The 18,321-nt window shown below is 54.2% G+C and overlaps 1 protein-coding gene across 7 annotated transcripts in view; it reads left to right on the forward strand.

Moving 5' to 3' along the window:
• LOC105483390 (caspase recruitment domain family member 11) overlaps nucleotides 1-18,321 on the forward strand; it is a 180,405-nt gene that overhangs the window by 150,658 nt on the left and 11,426 nt on the right. For 6 of the 7 annotated variants that reach the window (XM_011744222.3, XM_011744219.2, XM_011744226.2 and 3 more), the window contains 9 exons: nucleotides 1,007-1,058; nucleotides 3,751-3,833; nucleotides 5,319-5,419; nucleotides 7,253-7,305; nucleotides 10,229-10,361; nucleotides 11,263-11,464; nucleotides 11,855-11,981; nucleotides 16,317-16,557; nucleotides 17,334-17,430. In XM_011744222.3, coding sequence (XP_011742524.2) covers nucleotides 1,007-1,058; nucleotides 3,751-3,833; nucleotides 5,319-5,419; nucleotides 7,253-7,305; nucleotides 10,229-10,361; nucleotides 11,263-11,464; nucleotides 11,855-11,981; nucleotides 16,317-16,557; nucleotides 17,334-17,430 — 1,089 coding nt within the window. The remainder of the gene's footprint in view (nucleotides 1-1,006; nucleotides 1,059-3,750; nucleotides 3,834-5,318; nucleotides 5,420-7,252; nucleotides 7,306-10,228; nucleotides 10,362-11,262; nucleotides 11,465-11,854; nucleotides 11,982-16,316; nucleotides 16,558-17,333; nucleotides 17,431-18,321) is intronic. The other variant, XM_011744223.2, reaches the window with a different exon arrangement.

Raw genomic sequence — 18,321 nt, forward strand, 5'->3', positions numbered from 1 at the left:
AATGAGCATCATTTCCAAATTCAGGCTGGGCACAGTCACTCAAGCCTGTAATCCCAGCACTTTGGGAAGCTGAGGTGGATGGATCATCTGAGGTTAGGAGTTCGATGCCAGCCTGGCCAACATGGCGAAATCCCATCTACTAAAAAAAACAAAAATTAGCTGGGCGTGGTGGTGGACACCCGTAGTCCCAGCTACTTGGGAGGCTGAGGCAGGAGAATCACTTGAACCCAGCCGGGCAGAGGTTGCAGTGAGCCAAGATCATACCACTGCACTCCAGCCTGGGCAATAGAGCAAGACTCTGTCTCAAAAAAAAATAATAATTAATCTGTTTATTCTTCACAAATGTATTGAGTGCCAATCACATGCCCGTCACATGTCAGGCACCATCCTGGGAGCTGGAGTTAGCAGTAATCCTGTCGCTTTGCTCAGAATCTCATGCAACCTGAAGCCTATGGCTGGCTCTCGAAGGGGAGTGGAGTGAATGAATGAGATGCCACAGCAGGGCCTGACAGTGCCTCCGCCTCTCCCAGCCTTGCACACGCCAAGCCAGAAGGCTGAGGCAGCACATCCGAGCTGACTGAGACCCCGTTAGCACTCCGGGCCGGGGGTGGCCAGGCAGCCTCACCCTCTTCTGAAACCCCCTCTGTGTTGTGTACCCAGCTCTGCTCAGCCTCACACTCCCCGCACATCACTTGGTCCCCTCCGCTGCTCTTGGCTTTTGTCCTGTCTTCTGCCATGAGCCATATTGCACGGCTGCCCTGGGAGGAAAGCTTGTCTGTACCAGCAGCTGTCTGATTCAAGCCCAGGGGAGCCGCTGTGTCTTGTCGTCCCAGCCACAGGAGATGAGCATCGGTCCGTGCGTTCCGGGCCAACCCAGGCGGCTGTATGACGAGGGACAGGATGGCTGGCCTCACTTTATTTTTTTTCTAAGCCCCAGTGACATGTGTCTAGGGCCCTGTTTGATTTGTGTCTCGTGTCTTGTTTCTTCCCCTCCCCTCCCTTTTAGCTGCAGAGAGCCAAATCCCCCATCAGCCTGAAGCGAACATCAGATTTTCAAGGTTAGTGAGATGCCCGGATCTCTCTCGGCCTGTCTCATCTGTCACTCTGTCTCTCTCAGTCCATCTGTTTCTCCCACTGTAGCGATCAATCCTGCAGGGTAAACATGGCGGGCTTTCGGGGGTCTCAGGGTGGTGGGGGTCCATCCAAATAGCAGTTAATGTTCGTCGTCATTCGAAGCGGGCAGGAGCCCCGAGCGCTGCAAGGTTCCCTCTGTGGTTCCCTCCACGCCTCCCCGCCTCTCCCGGTGGGTCTGTCCGGAATCCCTGGTGCATTAGCTGAACTGTGCGTTTTGCCTGTGGCTTCTCAGTGAGAGGAATCTTTGACCCTCTTCCAAGACTTCGCTGGGTGGTCCCCCACAGGACCTCACAGGAGGCTGGTTCGTTCGTCAGTCCCTGGTTCTTCGAGACACACCGCCTTCAGAATCTTCTCTTTTGTCCTCACCATGTCTCTGGGAGTGACAGATCGGCTAGAAGGGTTTGCCTAAGCAAATCAAGCACCTATTATGTGCCAGGTGCTGGAAGGCCCAAGTAGATGCCCATAGACCCCACACACGGAGGCAGGGCCACAGCCAGGAGGCGGAAAGTGCATGGGTCCAGAGAGTGGTTGGACAAAGGTCAGAGAAGGATCTGTCAAAAAGGGTACATTTGGCCGGGCATGGTGGCTCACACCTGTAATCCCAGCACTTTGGAAGGCCAAGGCAGGCAGATCACCTGAGGTCAGGAGTTTAAGACCAGCCTGGTCAACATGGTGAAACCCTGTCTCTACTAAAAATACAAAAAGTAGCTGGGCGTGGTGGCGGACGCCTGTAATCCCAGCTACTCGGGAGGCTGAGGCAGGAGAATCACTTGAGCCCAGAAGGTGGAGGTTGCAGTGAGCCAAGATGGCACCACTGCACTCCAGCCTAAGCAAAAGAGTGAGGTGCTGTCTCAAAAAAAAAAAAGAAAGAAAGAAAGAAAAAGGAAAGAAGGAAGGAAGGAAGGAAAGAAGGAAGGAAGGAAGGAAGGAAAGAAAGAAAAGAAAGAAAAAAAAAGGTGGGGGTAGGGTGTACGTTTAAACTGGGGCTGGAAAAGGGAGCCTTTTGGTGGAGGGACACAGTGTCAGGTCAGAGAGGGGCCCGTAAACAGAGGTGTGGAGACCAGGAGGTGCACGGGGCAGAAGCTGCCCTGCCGCCCCAGAGCGCAAAGCAGGAAAGCACTGGGCTGAGACTGTGGGTGCCTCGCTGAAGAGATGGACTTCATCCCGCACGGCAAGGATGAAGCCTCCCCCAGGTGGCTTTGGGGCGAGCAGGAGAGTGAAGAGTGCAGACCCATGCTTAAGGCTGTTCTCTCTGGGCATGGAGGTAGAGGAGGGAGGCCAGGGCAGGGGGCCCCGTCCAGCTCCCTCATGGCCATATCTGGTGTCTCAACGGCCTTCTTTATCAGAAGGGAGGTGCAAAGGGCCTGGGGCCTGCAGGAAGCAGAGAAGGGGGTTGCACCAAAGGGAAGGGACAGGATGTCGTGGCCATGGGGCTTCTTCGCTCCTCATCAGACCTTAGGCTGCCCAGTGCCAGGTGCTGGGGGCCCAGGGAAGGACAGCATATGGTTCCTCCCTACAAGACATCCGCTGATGGGGGTGGATGTACGTATATCTGTCTGTGCACACAACACAGGCACACACAGCAAGGGTGGGAGCAAGGAGGGGACACAGACAGCAAAGCCGTCAGACGAGGGCTGAGAGGACGTGCACATGGTCCCCAGGCAACCTGCAGCAGAGCCAGGGGTTGGGGCAGGGACATCAAGGGAGGCTTCACCCTCTCTCCCTCTAGAGTGCCATCCGGGGCCCCAGCTCATCCCCCAACACCCTCTCCTGCTGCGGAACACCGTCCCGGGGCCACAGCCTCGTCCACCCCACCAGCCCCGACCCACCTCACCTTCCTCCCCAAGTCCCAGCCTCTGAACGGTGCTGCTGCGTGCTCTGGGCTACAGCCCCAGCCTCCCGTATGTTTATGTAGAGAGGTTTCCACAGACTTGGCCCCCAGTTTGTCCTCATCCCCATCAGCCAGCCCTGCTTGTCAGGGAGAGGCAGAGTCCATGGTGATGGCAGAGAATTGGACGGGAAGACTCAGGCCCCAGTTGTTCATTGTTCACAGAAAATGCCAGCCAGGGACCCCACACAAGTCCTCAGAGACACATGGCATTGTCCAGCTTTGACCCAGGCTGCCCAGGGGGTGACCCTTGCTGGGAGCTGGGATATGTTGGCAAACGAGACCCACCCCCACCCCCAGGAGCCTACTGTGGTGGGGGAAGACGGGAAAAGAAGAGATAATTTTATGCCTGGGATATCAACGCTTTGGGAGGCCAAGGCAGGAGGATCGCTTGAGGCCAAGAGTTCAAGACCAACCTGGGCAACATAGCAAGACACCATCTCTACAAAAAACTTAATAAAAAACAAGAGAAGGTTTCTGAGGGCTCTTTCTCCAGCAGATGCCACAGAGAGGGGAGGGAGCCCCCAAGGGAGAGAAGAGGCCCCGGACCCACCTCGTTAGAAGGAGGTTTGGGATGACACCAGACAGCCCCACGTGTCTATTGGCTATGGGGCTCTGACTTCCCTTTCCCTGCCTTTTCTCTCCCTTCCATCTCTCTTCCACCTCAAACCCTCCCCGGCTCCCTTCTCCTTTCTCTGTCTCTCCCACCTTGTCTTCCATGAGGACAGCCAAGGGGCACGAGGAAGAAGGCACGGACGCCAGCCCCAGCTCCTGTGGATCTCTGCCCATCACCAACTCCTTCACCAAGATGGTGAGCTGCGGCCTCTGCCCGACCTGCGGGTCCCCTCTGTTGTCTTTCCCTGCAGAACACTGTCCGGGGCCCCAGCTCATGCCCACCACCCACTCTCCCTCCAGAGCTCATCCCACCGCCCTCTCCCACTGCAGAATGCCATCCAGGGCCCCAGCTGGTCCCCACCACCCACTCCCCCTGCAGAATGCCATCCAGGGCCCCAGCTGGTCCCCACCACCCACTCCCCCTGCAGAATGCCATCCAGGGCCACAGCTTATCCCCACCACCCTCTCTCCCTCCAGAGTGCCATTCAGGGCCCCAGCTGGTCCCCACCACCCTCTCTCCCTCCAGAGTGCCATCCAGGGCCCCAGCTGGTCCCCACCACCCTCTCTCCCTCCAGAGTGCCATCCGGGGCCCCAGCTCATCCCCCAACACCTTCTCCTGCTGCGGAACACCATCCTGGGGCCCCAGCCTCGTCCACCCCACCAGCCCCGACCCACCTCGCCTTCCTCCCCGAGTCCCAGCCTCTGAACGGCGCTGCTGCATGCTCTGGGCTGCAGCCCCAGCCTCCCTTATGTTTATTTAGAGAGGTTTCCACAGCCTCGCAATGTATTTACACCTTCTTGCCGCCTCCTTTCCCAATTTAACACTTGGTGGGAGGAGGAGCTGGGCCTCCCAGAGGCTGTCACGCATGGCACAGGCGGTGAAAATTCTGCCGCAACTTCTCAGCCCCTGGCAACTCCAGCAGCCTGGGGAGCCGGTGGCAGGCAGGGCACAGAGCTGGGAGCAGCTAGAGCCGCTACAGAGCTGAGGCTCGGGGCCCCCTCACCAGCCCAGAACCCCTACCCGGGCAGAGCTGGGCAGGGTCCCAACCACTGCATCCAGCATTGCCCACTCCCCACCAGGCAGCAGAAGGCCCAGGATTAGAAATTCTAACCCTGAGGGGAAGCCCTGAGAAGCTTGTCAGCTCAGCTTCCAAAATCAGGCCCTGGGGGACGCAGAGATTTTATAATGATTCCTGTCTGATGGCGGCCCTGGGTGGCAGAATCCCAGGCTCTTACTAAGAGCGGCTCTGGCCAGGAGCCAGCAGGCCTGCTTTCAAAGGTCGCCCTCCAGCAGCTGTGCCGTCCGGGGACACCACTGCCCTCCCCACGCCCCAGGCCCACACTGTTCACCGTGTTTAGAGCAGGTGCCCACAGCAGGTGCAGCCCGGGAGCCTCGAGCTCAACCTGTGCACCGTGGCAAGGCAGTGCCCCAGTCCCCCAGTCGGCCAGCTCCTGCCTGCGTCCTCCCTGTGAGCAGATGTGCAAGCAGATGTGTTCCAAGCTCGGTGGCTGCGGCCGCGCCGGGCTGAGCACGAGCCTGCTCCAGCCAAGGTCGCCCCTGAGAGCCAGCTCGCTGCCCCCACGCCGCCTGAGTAGAAGGCGGGCATGATTTTGTGTTGAACTTAGTCCCTGCGTGTGTCATATTTATGCACCCGTAACGTGTGTGTGTCTGTGTCTGAAGCAGCCCCCCCGGAGCCGCAGCAGCATCATGTCAATCACCGCCGAGCCCCCGGGAAACGACTCCATCGTCAGACGCTACAAGGAGGACGCGCCCCATCGCAGGTGGGTGGCAGGTGAGGGAGGACTGGGCGTTTGCCCCATGCCACCATGCCAAGCCTCCTTACCCCGTCTCCGGGCCAGTCCATGCTTGCTGACCCAGCCATCCTCAAAGCTACCCTAAAAGGCAGGGTGCTGCTCATCGTACAGATGAGGAGGCTGAGGCTCGGAGGAGGGAAGTGGCCACCCCAGGTTCACCGAGCTGCCTATCCAAGGACGAAACCCATGACCCATGGCTCCATGCTGACCAGAAATCAGGTTCTAGGGCCCCACAGCCCCAGGGTTTGGCATTTTCTGCCAAAGAATAAGAAACTCAAGGCTGGCCACGGTGGCTCATGCCTGTAATCCCAGCACTTTGGGATTACAAGGCCAAGGCGGGTGGATCACCTGAGGTCAGGAGTTCAAGACCAGCCTGACCAATATGGTGAAACTCCATCTCTACTAACATTACAAAAATTAGCTGGGTATGGTGGCGGGCGCCTGTAGTCCCAGCTACTTGGGAGGCTGAGACAGGAGAATCACTTGAACCTGGCAGGTAGAGGTTGCAGTGAGCCAAGATCGTGCCCCTGCACTCCAGCCTGGGCGACAAGGCGAGACTCCATCTCAAAAAAGAAAAAGAAAGAAACTCATGAATGGCTTCTCCAATCTCCTCTCCCACCTTCCTTACTTCCCGAAAACCATTAGTGTCCTCACAAGGAGAACTACAGTAGAAGTATGCCTGCGCTATGGGTGTTTCCAGCCTGCCAGGATTTGGCATGTCACCTACAAAGTCAGAGGTTGTTGGGCGGTTTCCCGAAGGGCAGAGAGCAAGCAGTGGCCGAGGAGGCTGGATCCACACCCCGGGTCCTGCTGGGGCCTGGGTTTGGGCCTCTCAGCATGGCCTTCCCTGGTTGGCTCCAGAGATCAGCAGCAAAGATCTGCTTAGGCCAAGCACAGTGGCTCACACCTGTAATCCCAACACTTTGGGAGGCTGAGGTGGGTGGATCACCTGAGGTCAGGAGTTCAAGACCAGACTCGCCAACATGGCAAAACCCCATCTCCACTAAAAATTAAAAAATAAAAAATAAAAATAGCTGGGCACAGTGGCATGTACCTGTAATCCTAGCTACTGGGGAGGCTGAGGCAGGAGAATCGCTTGAACCCAAGAGGCAGAGGTTGCAGTGAGCCAAGATCGCACCATTGCACTCCAGCCTGGGTGACAGGAGCAAAACTCCATCTCAAAAATTAAAAAAATAAAAATAAAAAACAGACCCACGCCAGCCCCTCCACCAGCAGCTGTGTTGTGGGGGCTCCCTCTGGCCAGCCGGGGGCAGGTGTTGAAAGCAGCTTTCAGAAGCCACATGTGGCGTCTGCACCAAAGCCACCTGCGCCTTGAAGCACTATTGCAAAAACCACATGCAGACAATTGAGAACTCCAGAGCACAGCAAGCCTGCTCTGTCCACTCCTGCTGAGGGGCGCTCTGCTCCCAGACCCATCACACAGGGCAGATGGATCTCTGTCCTGTACCATGTCAGAGAAGAATGAGAGAGACGTAAACAGCAGGTGGGGCCAGTGGGGCCGGTGGGGCCTCTGTTCACCTGCCCTGGCTTCCCTCCTCCCCCACTGGAGGATGCAACCTCCAAGGCCTCTGGGCCACCCACCCTTCCGGGGAGGCTCCTGCCTCCTCCACCCCTCCTTGTCCCAAACTCCTCCACCCACACTGCCCTCTCAGAGGCAAGGCCACTCAGAAGCCTGGAACTTTCCAGAAGCTTCCCTATCCCTCACCTGCACGCACGTGCACGCGCGCACACACACACACTCACACGCATGCTTTCCCTGCCCTCCCTTGTGTCTTGCAGCACAGTCGAAGAAGACAATGACAGCGGCGGGTTTGACGCCTTAGACCTGGACGGTACGTGCCTCTCAGATCCGGGAGGGTCCTGGGTAGGACGGGTCGCAGAGGGTCACAGGTGGAGGGTCACAGGTCCTTAAGACCTACTATGTGGAATGGACTCAGAGTCACTCTTGAAAACAGAAGATAAGCCTCTGTCCCCCAGGGGGCTTGCCCGTGGCCAAGAGACACCCTGTGAGTTTGTTCTTTATCTTGTAGGTAATGGGGGCCCATCCAGCTGTTGTGCAGAGGGCTCAAGCTAGGTCTGGGCTTTTAAAAAGCGTAGCTCTCACGTACTGTAGCCAGGCACCATGGAGGGGCTTGACCTGCATACCTGATCCAGTTTAATCTCAACAACCGCTCTCAGAAATGCTATTGTTACCCTCATTTTATAGATAAAGAAAGGAGCCTCAGAGACAGGAAAGAACAGGAGGGCAGAGGGTGGGCTGGGAGCAGGGCGTTCTCGTAAGAAATTCATGTATTGAGCTGTTAACCAGTCTGTGCAAAAGGAGTACAGAATGCAGATGGAGAGGCCGATATTGGAGGGGCAAGGCCAGGGGGAGAGGCCAAGCTTGGAGGTGCAAGGCTGTGGGGAGAGGCAGACCTTGGAGGGACAAGGCCATGGGGAGAGGCAGACCTTGGAGATGCAAGGCTGCGGGGAGAGGCTGACACTGGAGGGGCAAGGCTAGGGGAACAGGCCGACACTGGAGGGGCAAGGCAGGATGGGGAGAAGTAGGGAGGGTGAAGGCAGGATAGGGAGAAGTAGGGAGGGTGAAGGTGGGATGGGGAGAAGTAGGGAGGATGAAGGCGGGATGGGGAGAAGTAGGGAGGGTGAAGGCGGGATGGGGAGAAGTAGGGAGGGGCGAGGTGGGATGGGGAGAAGTAGGGAGGGGCGAGGCGGGATGGGGAGAAGTAGGGAGAGTGAAGGCGGGATGGGGAGAAGTAGGGAGGGTGAAGGTGGGATGGGGAGAAGTAGGGAGGGTGAAGGCGGGATGGGGAGAAGTAGGGAGGGGCGAGGCGGGATGGGGAGAAGTAGGGAGGGTGAAGGCAGGATGGGGAGAAGTAGGGAGGGTGAAGGCGGGATGGGGAGAAATAGGGAGGGTGAAGGCGGGATGGGGAGAAGTAGGGAGGGGCAAGGCAGGGTGGGGAGAAGTAGGGAGGGGCGAGGCGGGATGGGGAGAAGTAGGGAGGGTGAAGGTGGGATGGGGAGAAGTAGGGAGGGGTGAGGCGGGATGGGGAGAAGTAGGGAGGGTGAAGGCGGGCTTGCAGGGTCACCGCCTTCAAGCCTGTCTCAGCACCAAGGGAGGGTGGCAGCATCCCCTGGCCCGACAGAGCTGGCAGCAGGGGAGACCGTGGCTCAGAATCCTCCGGGTGTGCCCTGCCAGCCCCCTCTCTTCCAGGGCTCCCCCAGCCTTTGCCAGCTAAGGCTGCCAACCGATGAAACGAAAGATGAGTGGTCCTCTTTAATGGGGGAAGCATCAACGCTATCAAGTGTTAAAGAGAGGTTAGCACCTAATCGAGGCTGGGTAATGAGAAGAATTGAAAGAGTTTTGGAAAGGGGAGAGAATCCCGGGCAACCGTCCAAAGTATTTTGCAGTGTCGGGAAAAATTCCATTTGCAGAGAAGCCTTTGTTATCAGTCCCGAGCAGGTTTGCAGTTCCCTCCATCCCAGCCACCCGGAGTTCTATGCAGCAGATGTCTTTCCCCCAGGTGTTCCGGGTCCACCTGGGGTGAGAAGATAGGGAGGGGCCTCCTACGGGGGCCAGACCCTCCTCTTCCCGCCCTGCTTCAGGCCCCTGCAGGCCGGGAAGCTGATGGACGATGGTGAGGCCTTAGGGTACCAAAATGAAATCTGGGGCCCAACTCAAAAACAGAATGAAGCCAGCCACGGTGCCTCATGCCTGTAATCTCAGCACTTTGAGAGGCCAAGGCAGGTGGATCACTTGAGATCATTAAGAGTGACATAGCAAGACCCTGCCTTTACAAAAAAAAAAAATTAGCCAGGCATGGTGGCATACCCCTATAGTCCCAGCTCCTTGGGAAGCCATGATAGGAGGATAGCTTGAGCCCAGAAATTCAAAACCAGCCTGGACAGCATAGTGAGACCCCATCTCTATTAAAAAAAAAAAAAGTTTAATTATCCGGACATGGTGGTGTGCACCTGTAGTCCCAGCTACTCCAGAGACTGAGGTGGGAGGATCACTTGAGCCCAGGAGGTTGAAGCTACAGTGAGCTATGATCACCGCACTGCAACCTGGGCAACAGAGCAAGACCCCCTCTAAAAAAAAAAAAAAAACTAGAACAAGCAACTGCTAATGGGAAGTCCCCCTTTTCCAGATACCAAAAAAAAAAAAAAAGGAATCTTAAAAACCAGATACCTGGGCCAGGTGCGGTGGCTCAAGCCTGTAATACCAGCACTTTGGGAGGCCAAGACGGGTGGATCACGAGGTCAGGAGATTGAGACCATCCTGGCTAACACGGTGAAACCCCGTCTCTACTAAAAAAAACAAAAAACTAGCCGGGCGAGGTGGCGGGCGCCTGTAGTCCCAGCTACTCGGGAGGCTGAGGCAGGAGAATGGCGTGAACCCAGGAGGCGGAGCTTGCAGTGAGCTGAGATCTGGCCACTGCACTCCAGCCTGGGCGACAGAGCGAGACTCCGTCTCAAAAAACAAAAAAACAAAAAAAAAAACAGATACCTGATAAGGCTTCCCACTAAGAGGAAGCCCCTGGAGGCTGAGGAAGGTCTGTGTTGGAGACATTCAATGTGGGACTCAGCCTTCTGTGCTAGGGAACCTCAGAGACCCATCTCCCAGGAGGCTCCCCAGGAGGAGCAGGGCAAGAGGCTCCAAGCCTGCCCCAGTGCCAGGGCCACCCCAGCAGGTCCCGGCACTGTCTGCGGAGCTCCCCGCCACCCCGGTACTGATGGGCCCTCGTCCCTCTGCAGATGACAGTCACGAACGCTACTCCTTCGGACCCTCCTCCGTTCACTCCTCCTCCTCCTCCCACCAATCCGAGGGCCTGGATGCCTATGACCTGGAGCAGGTCAACCTCATGTTCAGGAAGTTCTCTCTGGAAAGGTACCCTGGTGAAGGGGAAGCCGGGGTTGAGGGTGGGGATGGGATAAAGACCCCTCACCCCCTCACTCCCCTGCAAAGGGGACCATTCATGTGGGCCTTGTTCTCCTAGAGCCAGCACCAGAATTGTAGCATTCCTGAGTCAGAAATCACTTCCTGGCCGGGCGTGTTGCTCACACCTATAATCCCTGCACTTTGGGAGGCCAAGGCGGGAGTATTGCTTGAGCCCAGGAGTTCCAGACCAGCCTGGGCAACATGCAAGACCCCGTCTCTACAAAATAATTTAAACATTCGCCAGGTGTGGTGGCACACACCTGTAGTGTCAACTACTCAGGAGGCTGAGGCAGGAGGATCACTTGAGCCTGGAGGTTGAGGCTGCAGTAAGCTATGATTGCACCACTGCACTCCAGCCTGGGTGACAGAGCGAGATCCTGTCTCAAAAAAAATGAAATGACTTCCTCTGACCTCCCAAGTGTCCAGGTGCAGAAACTGAGGCCCACAGAGGGAAGGGCTTCCCCAAGGCCATGCAGCGTGGCAGAGGCAAAGAAGTGGGACCCAGATACCCAGCAGGCCCCGTCCATGACACATTGGAGCCTGGTGGGCCGTGCTCGAGGGCCCCCTCCTAACATGGCCCTTGCCAGTCCCAGTACAGCCGCTGCAGGTCAGGGAGGGCGCCTCAGGTCCCCTCCTCGTCTGCATTTCTCTCAGCAGGAGCCGCTTGTGAGCTCTCACTTCCCTTAGCCATTAAGGGCCATTCTCAGAGCCAGGACACCGAGGCGCCTGATGACCACAGGAGGCCATGCCACCGGGGTCCCAGCACCCGCCACCAACCCCCGGTGTGTCCCAGTAGGGCTTTTCTCTTTTCAGCCCAGCTGCCTAACTGCCATTCTGTTTCCTGCTGCAGACCCTTCCGGCCTTCGGTCACCTCCGTGGGGCACGTGCGGGGCCCAGGGCCCTCCGTGCAGCACACGACGTTGAACGGCGACAGCCTCACCTCCCAGCTCACCCTGCTGGGGGGCAACGCGCGAGGGAGCTTCGTGCACTCGGTCAAGCCTGGCTCCCTGGCCGAGAAAGCCGGCCTCCGCGAGGGCCACCAGCTGCTGCTGGTGAGGGGCTGGCGACAGGGGAGGTGGCTGCAACCGTAGTGTCAGTGCTGACATTTAGGGCCCCTAAGCCTTGCATTCAGCCCCGGATCCCTGGGCAGGAGGAGGGAGCTGGAAGGTGGTCAGACCATCCGAATCACGGGGCCCTTCTCTCCCCAGCTCCCCGCCTGTGCTTCTGCAGTCTGTGTCCAGCCACCGGCTCCTGCAAGCTCCCAGGGTGCAGGCAGGAGGCAGGTGCACCTCCCTGAGCGAGATGCTTTTTCCCCCTGTTGGCACTGAGCTAGTCTTTGTTCGGGGAGAGATGGTTTTCTTCCCAATGTACAGAGAGCGGCCTCACCCCTGCGGCTCTGCTGCCTGTGGAGCGGGGAGACAAACGCAGTCTCTTCTCTCCAGCTAGAAGGCTGCATCCGAGGCGAGAGGCAGAGTGTCCCCTTGGACACATGCACCAAAGAGGAAGCCCACTGGACCATCCAGAGGTGCAGCGGCCCCGTCACGCTGCACTACAAGGTCAACCACGAAGGTGAGACCTCCCTCCGCCATCTGGAGCGACCCTTGGCCAGGGAGGCAAGTCTCTGACCTGGACAAGTGACCTCGCTGCCCAGAGCCTCCGCTTGCTCTTCTGTTCAGTGGAAGGCACGGGCACTTCCTGGCAGCGTCACGAGGCTCAGGGGCAGGTCTGAGAGAGCACACAGGGATGGCGACGGCTGTGAGCAGGGCTTTGCTGTCTCGCGCCGGCTCTTTGGACATGTCTGCACGCACCTGCCCGGGTGACTCAGGCTGCCCGCCAGGTCACAGTGGACACGGCATCCCCAGACTCAGGCACACCTGTTGGAGCCCTGGCTGGCCCAGCTCAGCCCTCTCTCCCTGTCAAGTGGAAGTTGCTTCCTCTCTCGGGCTTCCCGTCCCTGATGTACACAGGCAGCAGCTCTGGGGTCATTCTCCCCACGGACTGGGCATGGAGAAACAGAGGTTCCCTGTCAGGTCCTGCTGGGGGATTCCTGGCTTTGTTCAGCATATCTCAGAAGCCTGCTCACCCCCCAGGCCGGGGGCCACAGCAATGGCTTCCTGAGCTCTCTAACTACTGTAAGAACAGAACCTACACACAGGACCCTACTGGAGTGAACTTTCTTTCCCTGGAATTCCAGACTGCAGGATGGTGCTGCTGCACAACCCTGGGGGGCGCTGTTCACATCGTATTCTGTGGCACTGCTGGTCAGGAGGCCCAGAGATTTCTCTACCCAGGACCAAGACCACCGAACCACATCCCGCGACTCAGGATTCTTGCTCTGAGATCCCCCAGCTCCGGGGCAGGTGGGCCTCACCCTTCATAGACTCAGGGAAACGGAGGCCCCGCCCTGGTTCTGGCCTCCCCGGCTGCAGCTGAGTATGGTGCCTTTTCACAGGGCCCCAGCATCCTTTGAATGGGATCTCCTGTTTCTCAGCCAAGACTCCTGGGCGGTGAGCTCTGAGCTTTGTTTTCTGCTCTGAACGAGTCTGAGTTCTCGTTCTCACCTCTGGGTTTTTCTACATGATTATCTCTGCAGCTGGATCTTATTTTTAACCACCAGGGCTCATGAATGTTTCAGCAGAGCATAAATAGCCAGTTTCTCTCTATCCACTCTCCAGAGCCGCCTGCTCGAGCTCCTTCCCGGCAGTGCCCTACCCGTGCAAAGACAATAACGATGCTTTATCCCTACATGCAGGGCAGGCCTCTCCCCAGTCCTGCACCCTGATCTTCCAGCCCAGCAGAAAATCGGTGGGCCTGCAGAATATGATGTGAGCAGCGCCACCCCCCGACCCCCGACCCCCAACCCCTGACCCCCAACCCCCGACCCCTGACCCCCGACCCCCGACCCCCAACCCCGGAGTTGTGTAGCAGCACAGCCCTGCAAGTCTGGAATTCCAGGGAAAGAAAGTTCACTCCAGCAGGGTACTGTGTGCAGGTTCTGTTTTCATAGGAGGCAGAGAACTCAGACAGCGATCACAATGGCCCCTGGCCAAGTGGATGGGCAGGATTCTGAGATGTGCTGGACAAAGCCAGGATCCCCCGGACAGACCTGACAGGGAATCCCTATTTCTCCATGCACAGTGGGCGGGAACATTCATCAGTTAATCCAGCTGGCTGGCTTGGCCCTGGAATGTGGGCGTGGACAGTTGAGGAGCTACTCTGGTTATTAGAACCATTTTAGCTCCCGCAGTGTTATGCAGCCCTCAGCATGTGGGGTTGATTTGGGGGTTTATATTATGGTTTTATATCGTAGCAGAGCTTGCTGCGTTTATCATGTTCATGGTTTATGCCCCGCTCCCTCACAAAGTATTTGCAAAACTACTTGGGAGGCTGATGACATTTAAATAAGATTCAAACGACATGTGCCATGGTCTCTTTGGGAAACCATTTGGCAGTGTCTTCTAAAGATAGATAGATGATTGATTGATAGAAGATAGATAGATAGATAGATAGATAGATAGATAGATGATAGATGTTAGATAATGGATACGTAGATGGATGATGGATGGATAAGTAGATAGATGATTGATTGATGATAGATAGATAGATAGATAGATAGATAGATAGATAGATAGATAGATGATAGATGTTAGATAATGGATACATAGATGGATGATGGATGGATAAGTAGATGATTGATAGATAGATAGATAGATAGATAGATAGATAGATAGATAGATAGATGATAGATGTTAAATAATGGATATGTAGATGGACGATGGATGGATAAGTAGATAGATGATTGATTGATAGAAGATAGATAGATAGATAGATAGATAGATGATAGATATTAGATAATGGATACATAGATGGATGATGGATGGATAAGTAGATAGATGATTGATTGATAGAAGATAGATAGATAGATAATAGATAGATAGATAGATAGATAGATAGATAGATAGATAGATAGATAGATGTTAGATAGATGATAGATGTTAGATAATGGATACGTAGATGGATGATGGATGGATAAGTAGATGATAGATAGATAGATAGATAGATAGATAGATAGATAGATAGATAGATAGATGATAGATGTTAGATAATGGATATGTAGATGGACGATGGATGGATAAGTAGACAGATGATTGATTGATTGATTGATAGAAGATAGATAGATGATAGATGTTAGATAATGGATACATAGATGGATGATGGATGGATAAGTAGATAGATGATTGATTGATAGAAGATAGATAGATAGATAGATAGATAGATAGATAGATGTTAGATAGATGATAGATGTTAGATAATGGATACGTAGATGGATGATGGATGGATAAGTAGATGATAGATAGATAGATAGATAGATAGATAGATAGATAGATAGATGATAGATGTTAGATAATGGATATGTAGATGGACGATGGATGGATAAGTAGATAGATGATTGATTGATTGATTGATAGAAGATAGATAGATAGATAGATAGATAGATAGATAGATAGATAGATAGATAGATGATAGATGTTAGATAATGGATACATAGATGGATGATGGATGGATAAGTAGATAGATGATTGATAGATAGAAGATAGATAGATAGATAGATAGATAGATAGATAGATAGATAGATAGGTGTTAGATAGATGATAGATGTTAGATAATGGATACGTAGATGGATGATGGATGGATAAGTAGATAGATAGATAGATAGATAGATAGATAGATAGATAGATAGATGATAGATGTTAGATAATGGATACGTAAATGGATGATGGATGGATAAGTGGATGATTGATAGATAGATAGATAGATAGATAGATAGATAGATAGATAGATAGATATTCTATGACCAAGTAATTCCACTTCTGTCTATATACCCAAGAGAAATGAGCACACATATCCACAGATAGATGATTGATTGACTGATAGATAGATGATTGATAGATGATAGGTAGATAGATAGATAATAGATGAATAGATAGATGATAGATAGGTAGATAGATGATAGGTAGATAGATAGATATTCTATGACCAAGTAATTCCACTTCTGTGTATGTACCCAAGAGAAATGGGCACACATCTCCATAGACAGACAGATAATAGGTAGATAGATAATAGATAGATGAATAGATAGATATTCTATGACCAAGTAATTCCACTTCTGTGTATATACCCAAGAGAAATGGGCACATATATCCACAGACAGCAGTGTATATGAATAACTCTTAGCAGAGTTGTTCACAATACCCAAAACTGCAGACAATGCAAGTTGCACATGGGAGAATGGATACATCTACATACCATGGAATACTATACACCAGTGAAAAAGAGCCCCCTCCAGCTACGTTGCAGCATCACAGACAAATCTCACAGGCGTAATGTTGAACAGTGGAAGCTGGAAGTGAAGAGAACATATGCTGTTTGGTTCCACTTATATGAAGTGAGATTCAGCCTATTTATAGCAATGTTGGTTAGGATGATGGTTCCCCTTGGGAAAGGTACTGACAGACAGGGCTCTGGTTGTTGCTGCCCACACATATATATTTGTGGAAATTCATTGAGCTGAGTACTTAATTTATGCTATATGTGAGTTGTGCAGCAATGAAAAAAATAAAAAACAAACAAGTGCTGTATAAGGGTGGGGAAATATGAAGAGTGTAGCAGGAATGCTAGTAAAGGTGATCATTGCAACTTGGCAAAACTTTCAGCTCTGAGCTTCCTGGCAGCCAAGACAAAAAGGGAAACTGGTAAACAACATGGCTACCCTTCACTGGGGAGGTAGAACTTTCCCCTAGCTATAAGCTTTAAGTTGGTGGTGAGGGAAGCTGCTCTAGGAGCTGCTCTGATGGTCGGGGGACCCCATATCGATAGACAGCTGGTGCATCTTTCCCTCCACAGGGTACCGGAAGCTGGTGAAGGACATGGAGGATGGCCTGATCACATCGGGGGACTCATTCTACATCCGGCTGAACCTGAACATCTCCAGCCAGCTGGACGCCTGCACCATGTCCCTAAAGTGTGACGATGTTGTGCACGTCCGTGACACCATGTACCAGGACAGGCACGAGTGGCTGTGTGCGCGCGTCGACCCTTTCACAGATCACGACCTGGACATGGGCACCATTCCCAGCTACAGCCGGTGAGGCCAGAACCAGGGCAGGGCCTCCGTTTCCCTGAGTCTGTGGAGGACCAGGCAGGATGCCATGAACATCAGCAGAGGGGCTTATAGAGAAGCCCAGGCCAAAGAAGGCTACTGCTTTCCGTTTCACAGCGAGGTCCCCCAGGCCCTCTTCCTCCAGGACTTCCTGCCTCCTCAGGGATGTCTCTCTCGACCTTCACTAGAATCCTGCAGAACCCTCTTCCATCTGGTGGTGACCAGACCACCTGGTACTCAATTCTATGCTCTCCTGCTGGGTTCATTAGTCATTTCTTTTCCATAGACCACATCCCAATAACAACGTTGTCATTATAACAGCACTAGCCCCCGGGGACTGAGCACAGGTAGTGTGTCAGGCACACAGCAGGCATCCGGAAGCATCTATAAGACTGTAACACTACACATCCATACCACAACATCTGTAAGACCATGACAACGCACCTCAGGCCAGTCCTCCAAGGAAAGCATCATCACACCAGATTTACGGAAGAGGAGACGGTGGCTCAGAGGGGTTCAGTCACTTTTCTGCAGCCCCACAGCGAGCCAGTGCTGGAGGTGGGATCCAAACACAGATACAAGGAGCCACATCTTCACCCCGGGTGGCTCTTGGGCTCAGAGCACACACCAGCCACAGGGCCATCCCTATGCAGAGTCAGACACGCACCCCACCCATGCCAGTGCGGTGCTGCGGCCCCGCTGGCTTCCCGGTGCTTGACCCTTGAATTTCAGCCCCTGAAGCTCCTCTCTTCGCTCCGCAGAGCCCAGCAGCTCCTCCTAGTCAAACTGCAACGCCTGATGCACCGGGGCAGCCGGGAGGAGGTGGACGGCACCCACCACACCCTGCGGGCACTCCGGGTAGGTCTGCCAAGCACCCTGTGGGAGTAGCAGGGCCAGGGACCTTGCCAGCTTCAAACATAACTCCCGGGTCTTTTTTAGAGGCAGTAACAAATGCAATCCATCCATATTGGGATGATGAATTCTAGGGGACTTAGTTCCTTAGGAATGAGACGCTCTCTGTAGAAGGAGACCCGTCCTCTCATGCCCTCCCACAGGTCCTGACTTTCCAGGACAAGGGGTTGGTGTCTGGCCAGGCACAGTGGCTCATGCCTATAATCCCAGCATTTTGGGAGACCAAGGTGAGCAGATCACTTGAGGTCAGGAGTTTGAGACCAGCCAGGCCAACATGGTGAAACTTCGTCTCTACTAAAAATACAAAAAGTAGCCAGGCCTGGTGATGGGCACCTATAATCCCAGCTACTCGGGAGGCTGAGGCAGGAGAATCGCTTGAACCTGGGAGGCAGAGGTTGCAGTGAGCAGAGATCATGCCACTGCACTCCAGCCTGGGCAGCAGAGCAAGACCCTGTCTCAAAACAAAAACAGGGCTGGGCGCAGTGGCTCACAGTTATAATCCTAGCACTTTGGGAGGCAGAGGTGGGAGGATCATGAGGTCAAGAGATCGAGACCATCCTTGCCAACATGGTGAAACCCCATCTCTACTAAAAATACAAAAATTAGCTGGGTATGGTGGTGTGCCTATAGTCCCAGCTACTCAGGAGGCTGAGGCAGGAGAATCGCTTGAACCCGGGAGGTGGAGGTTGCAGTGAGCAGAGATCACGCCACTGAACTCCAGCCTGGTGACAGAGCGAGACTCCCTCTCAAAAAAAAAAAAAGGTGAGCCTAGATGTCTGGCTCGAGCTGGACTGCAGGCCTTTGCTCTACCATCCGTGGTCTCTGTTGAAGCGAATC

This window comes from Macaca nemestrina, chromosome 4, assembly GCF_043159975.1.
Source record: "Macaca nemestrina isolate mMacNem1 chromosome 4, mMacNem.hap1, whole genome shotgun sequence".
NCBI lineage: Eukaryota > Metazoa > Chordata > Mammalia > Primates > Cercopithecidae > Macaca > Macaca nemestrina.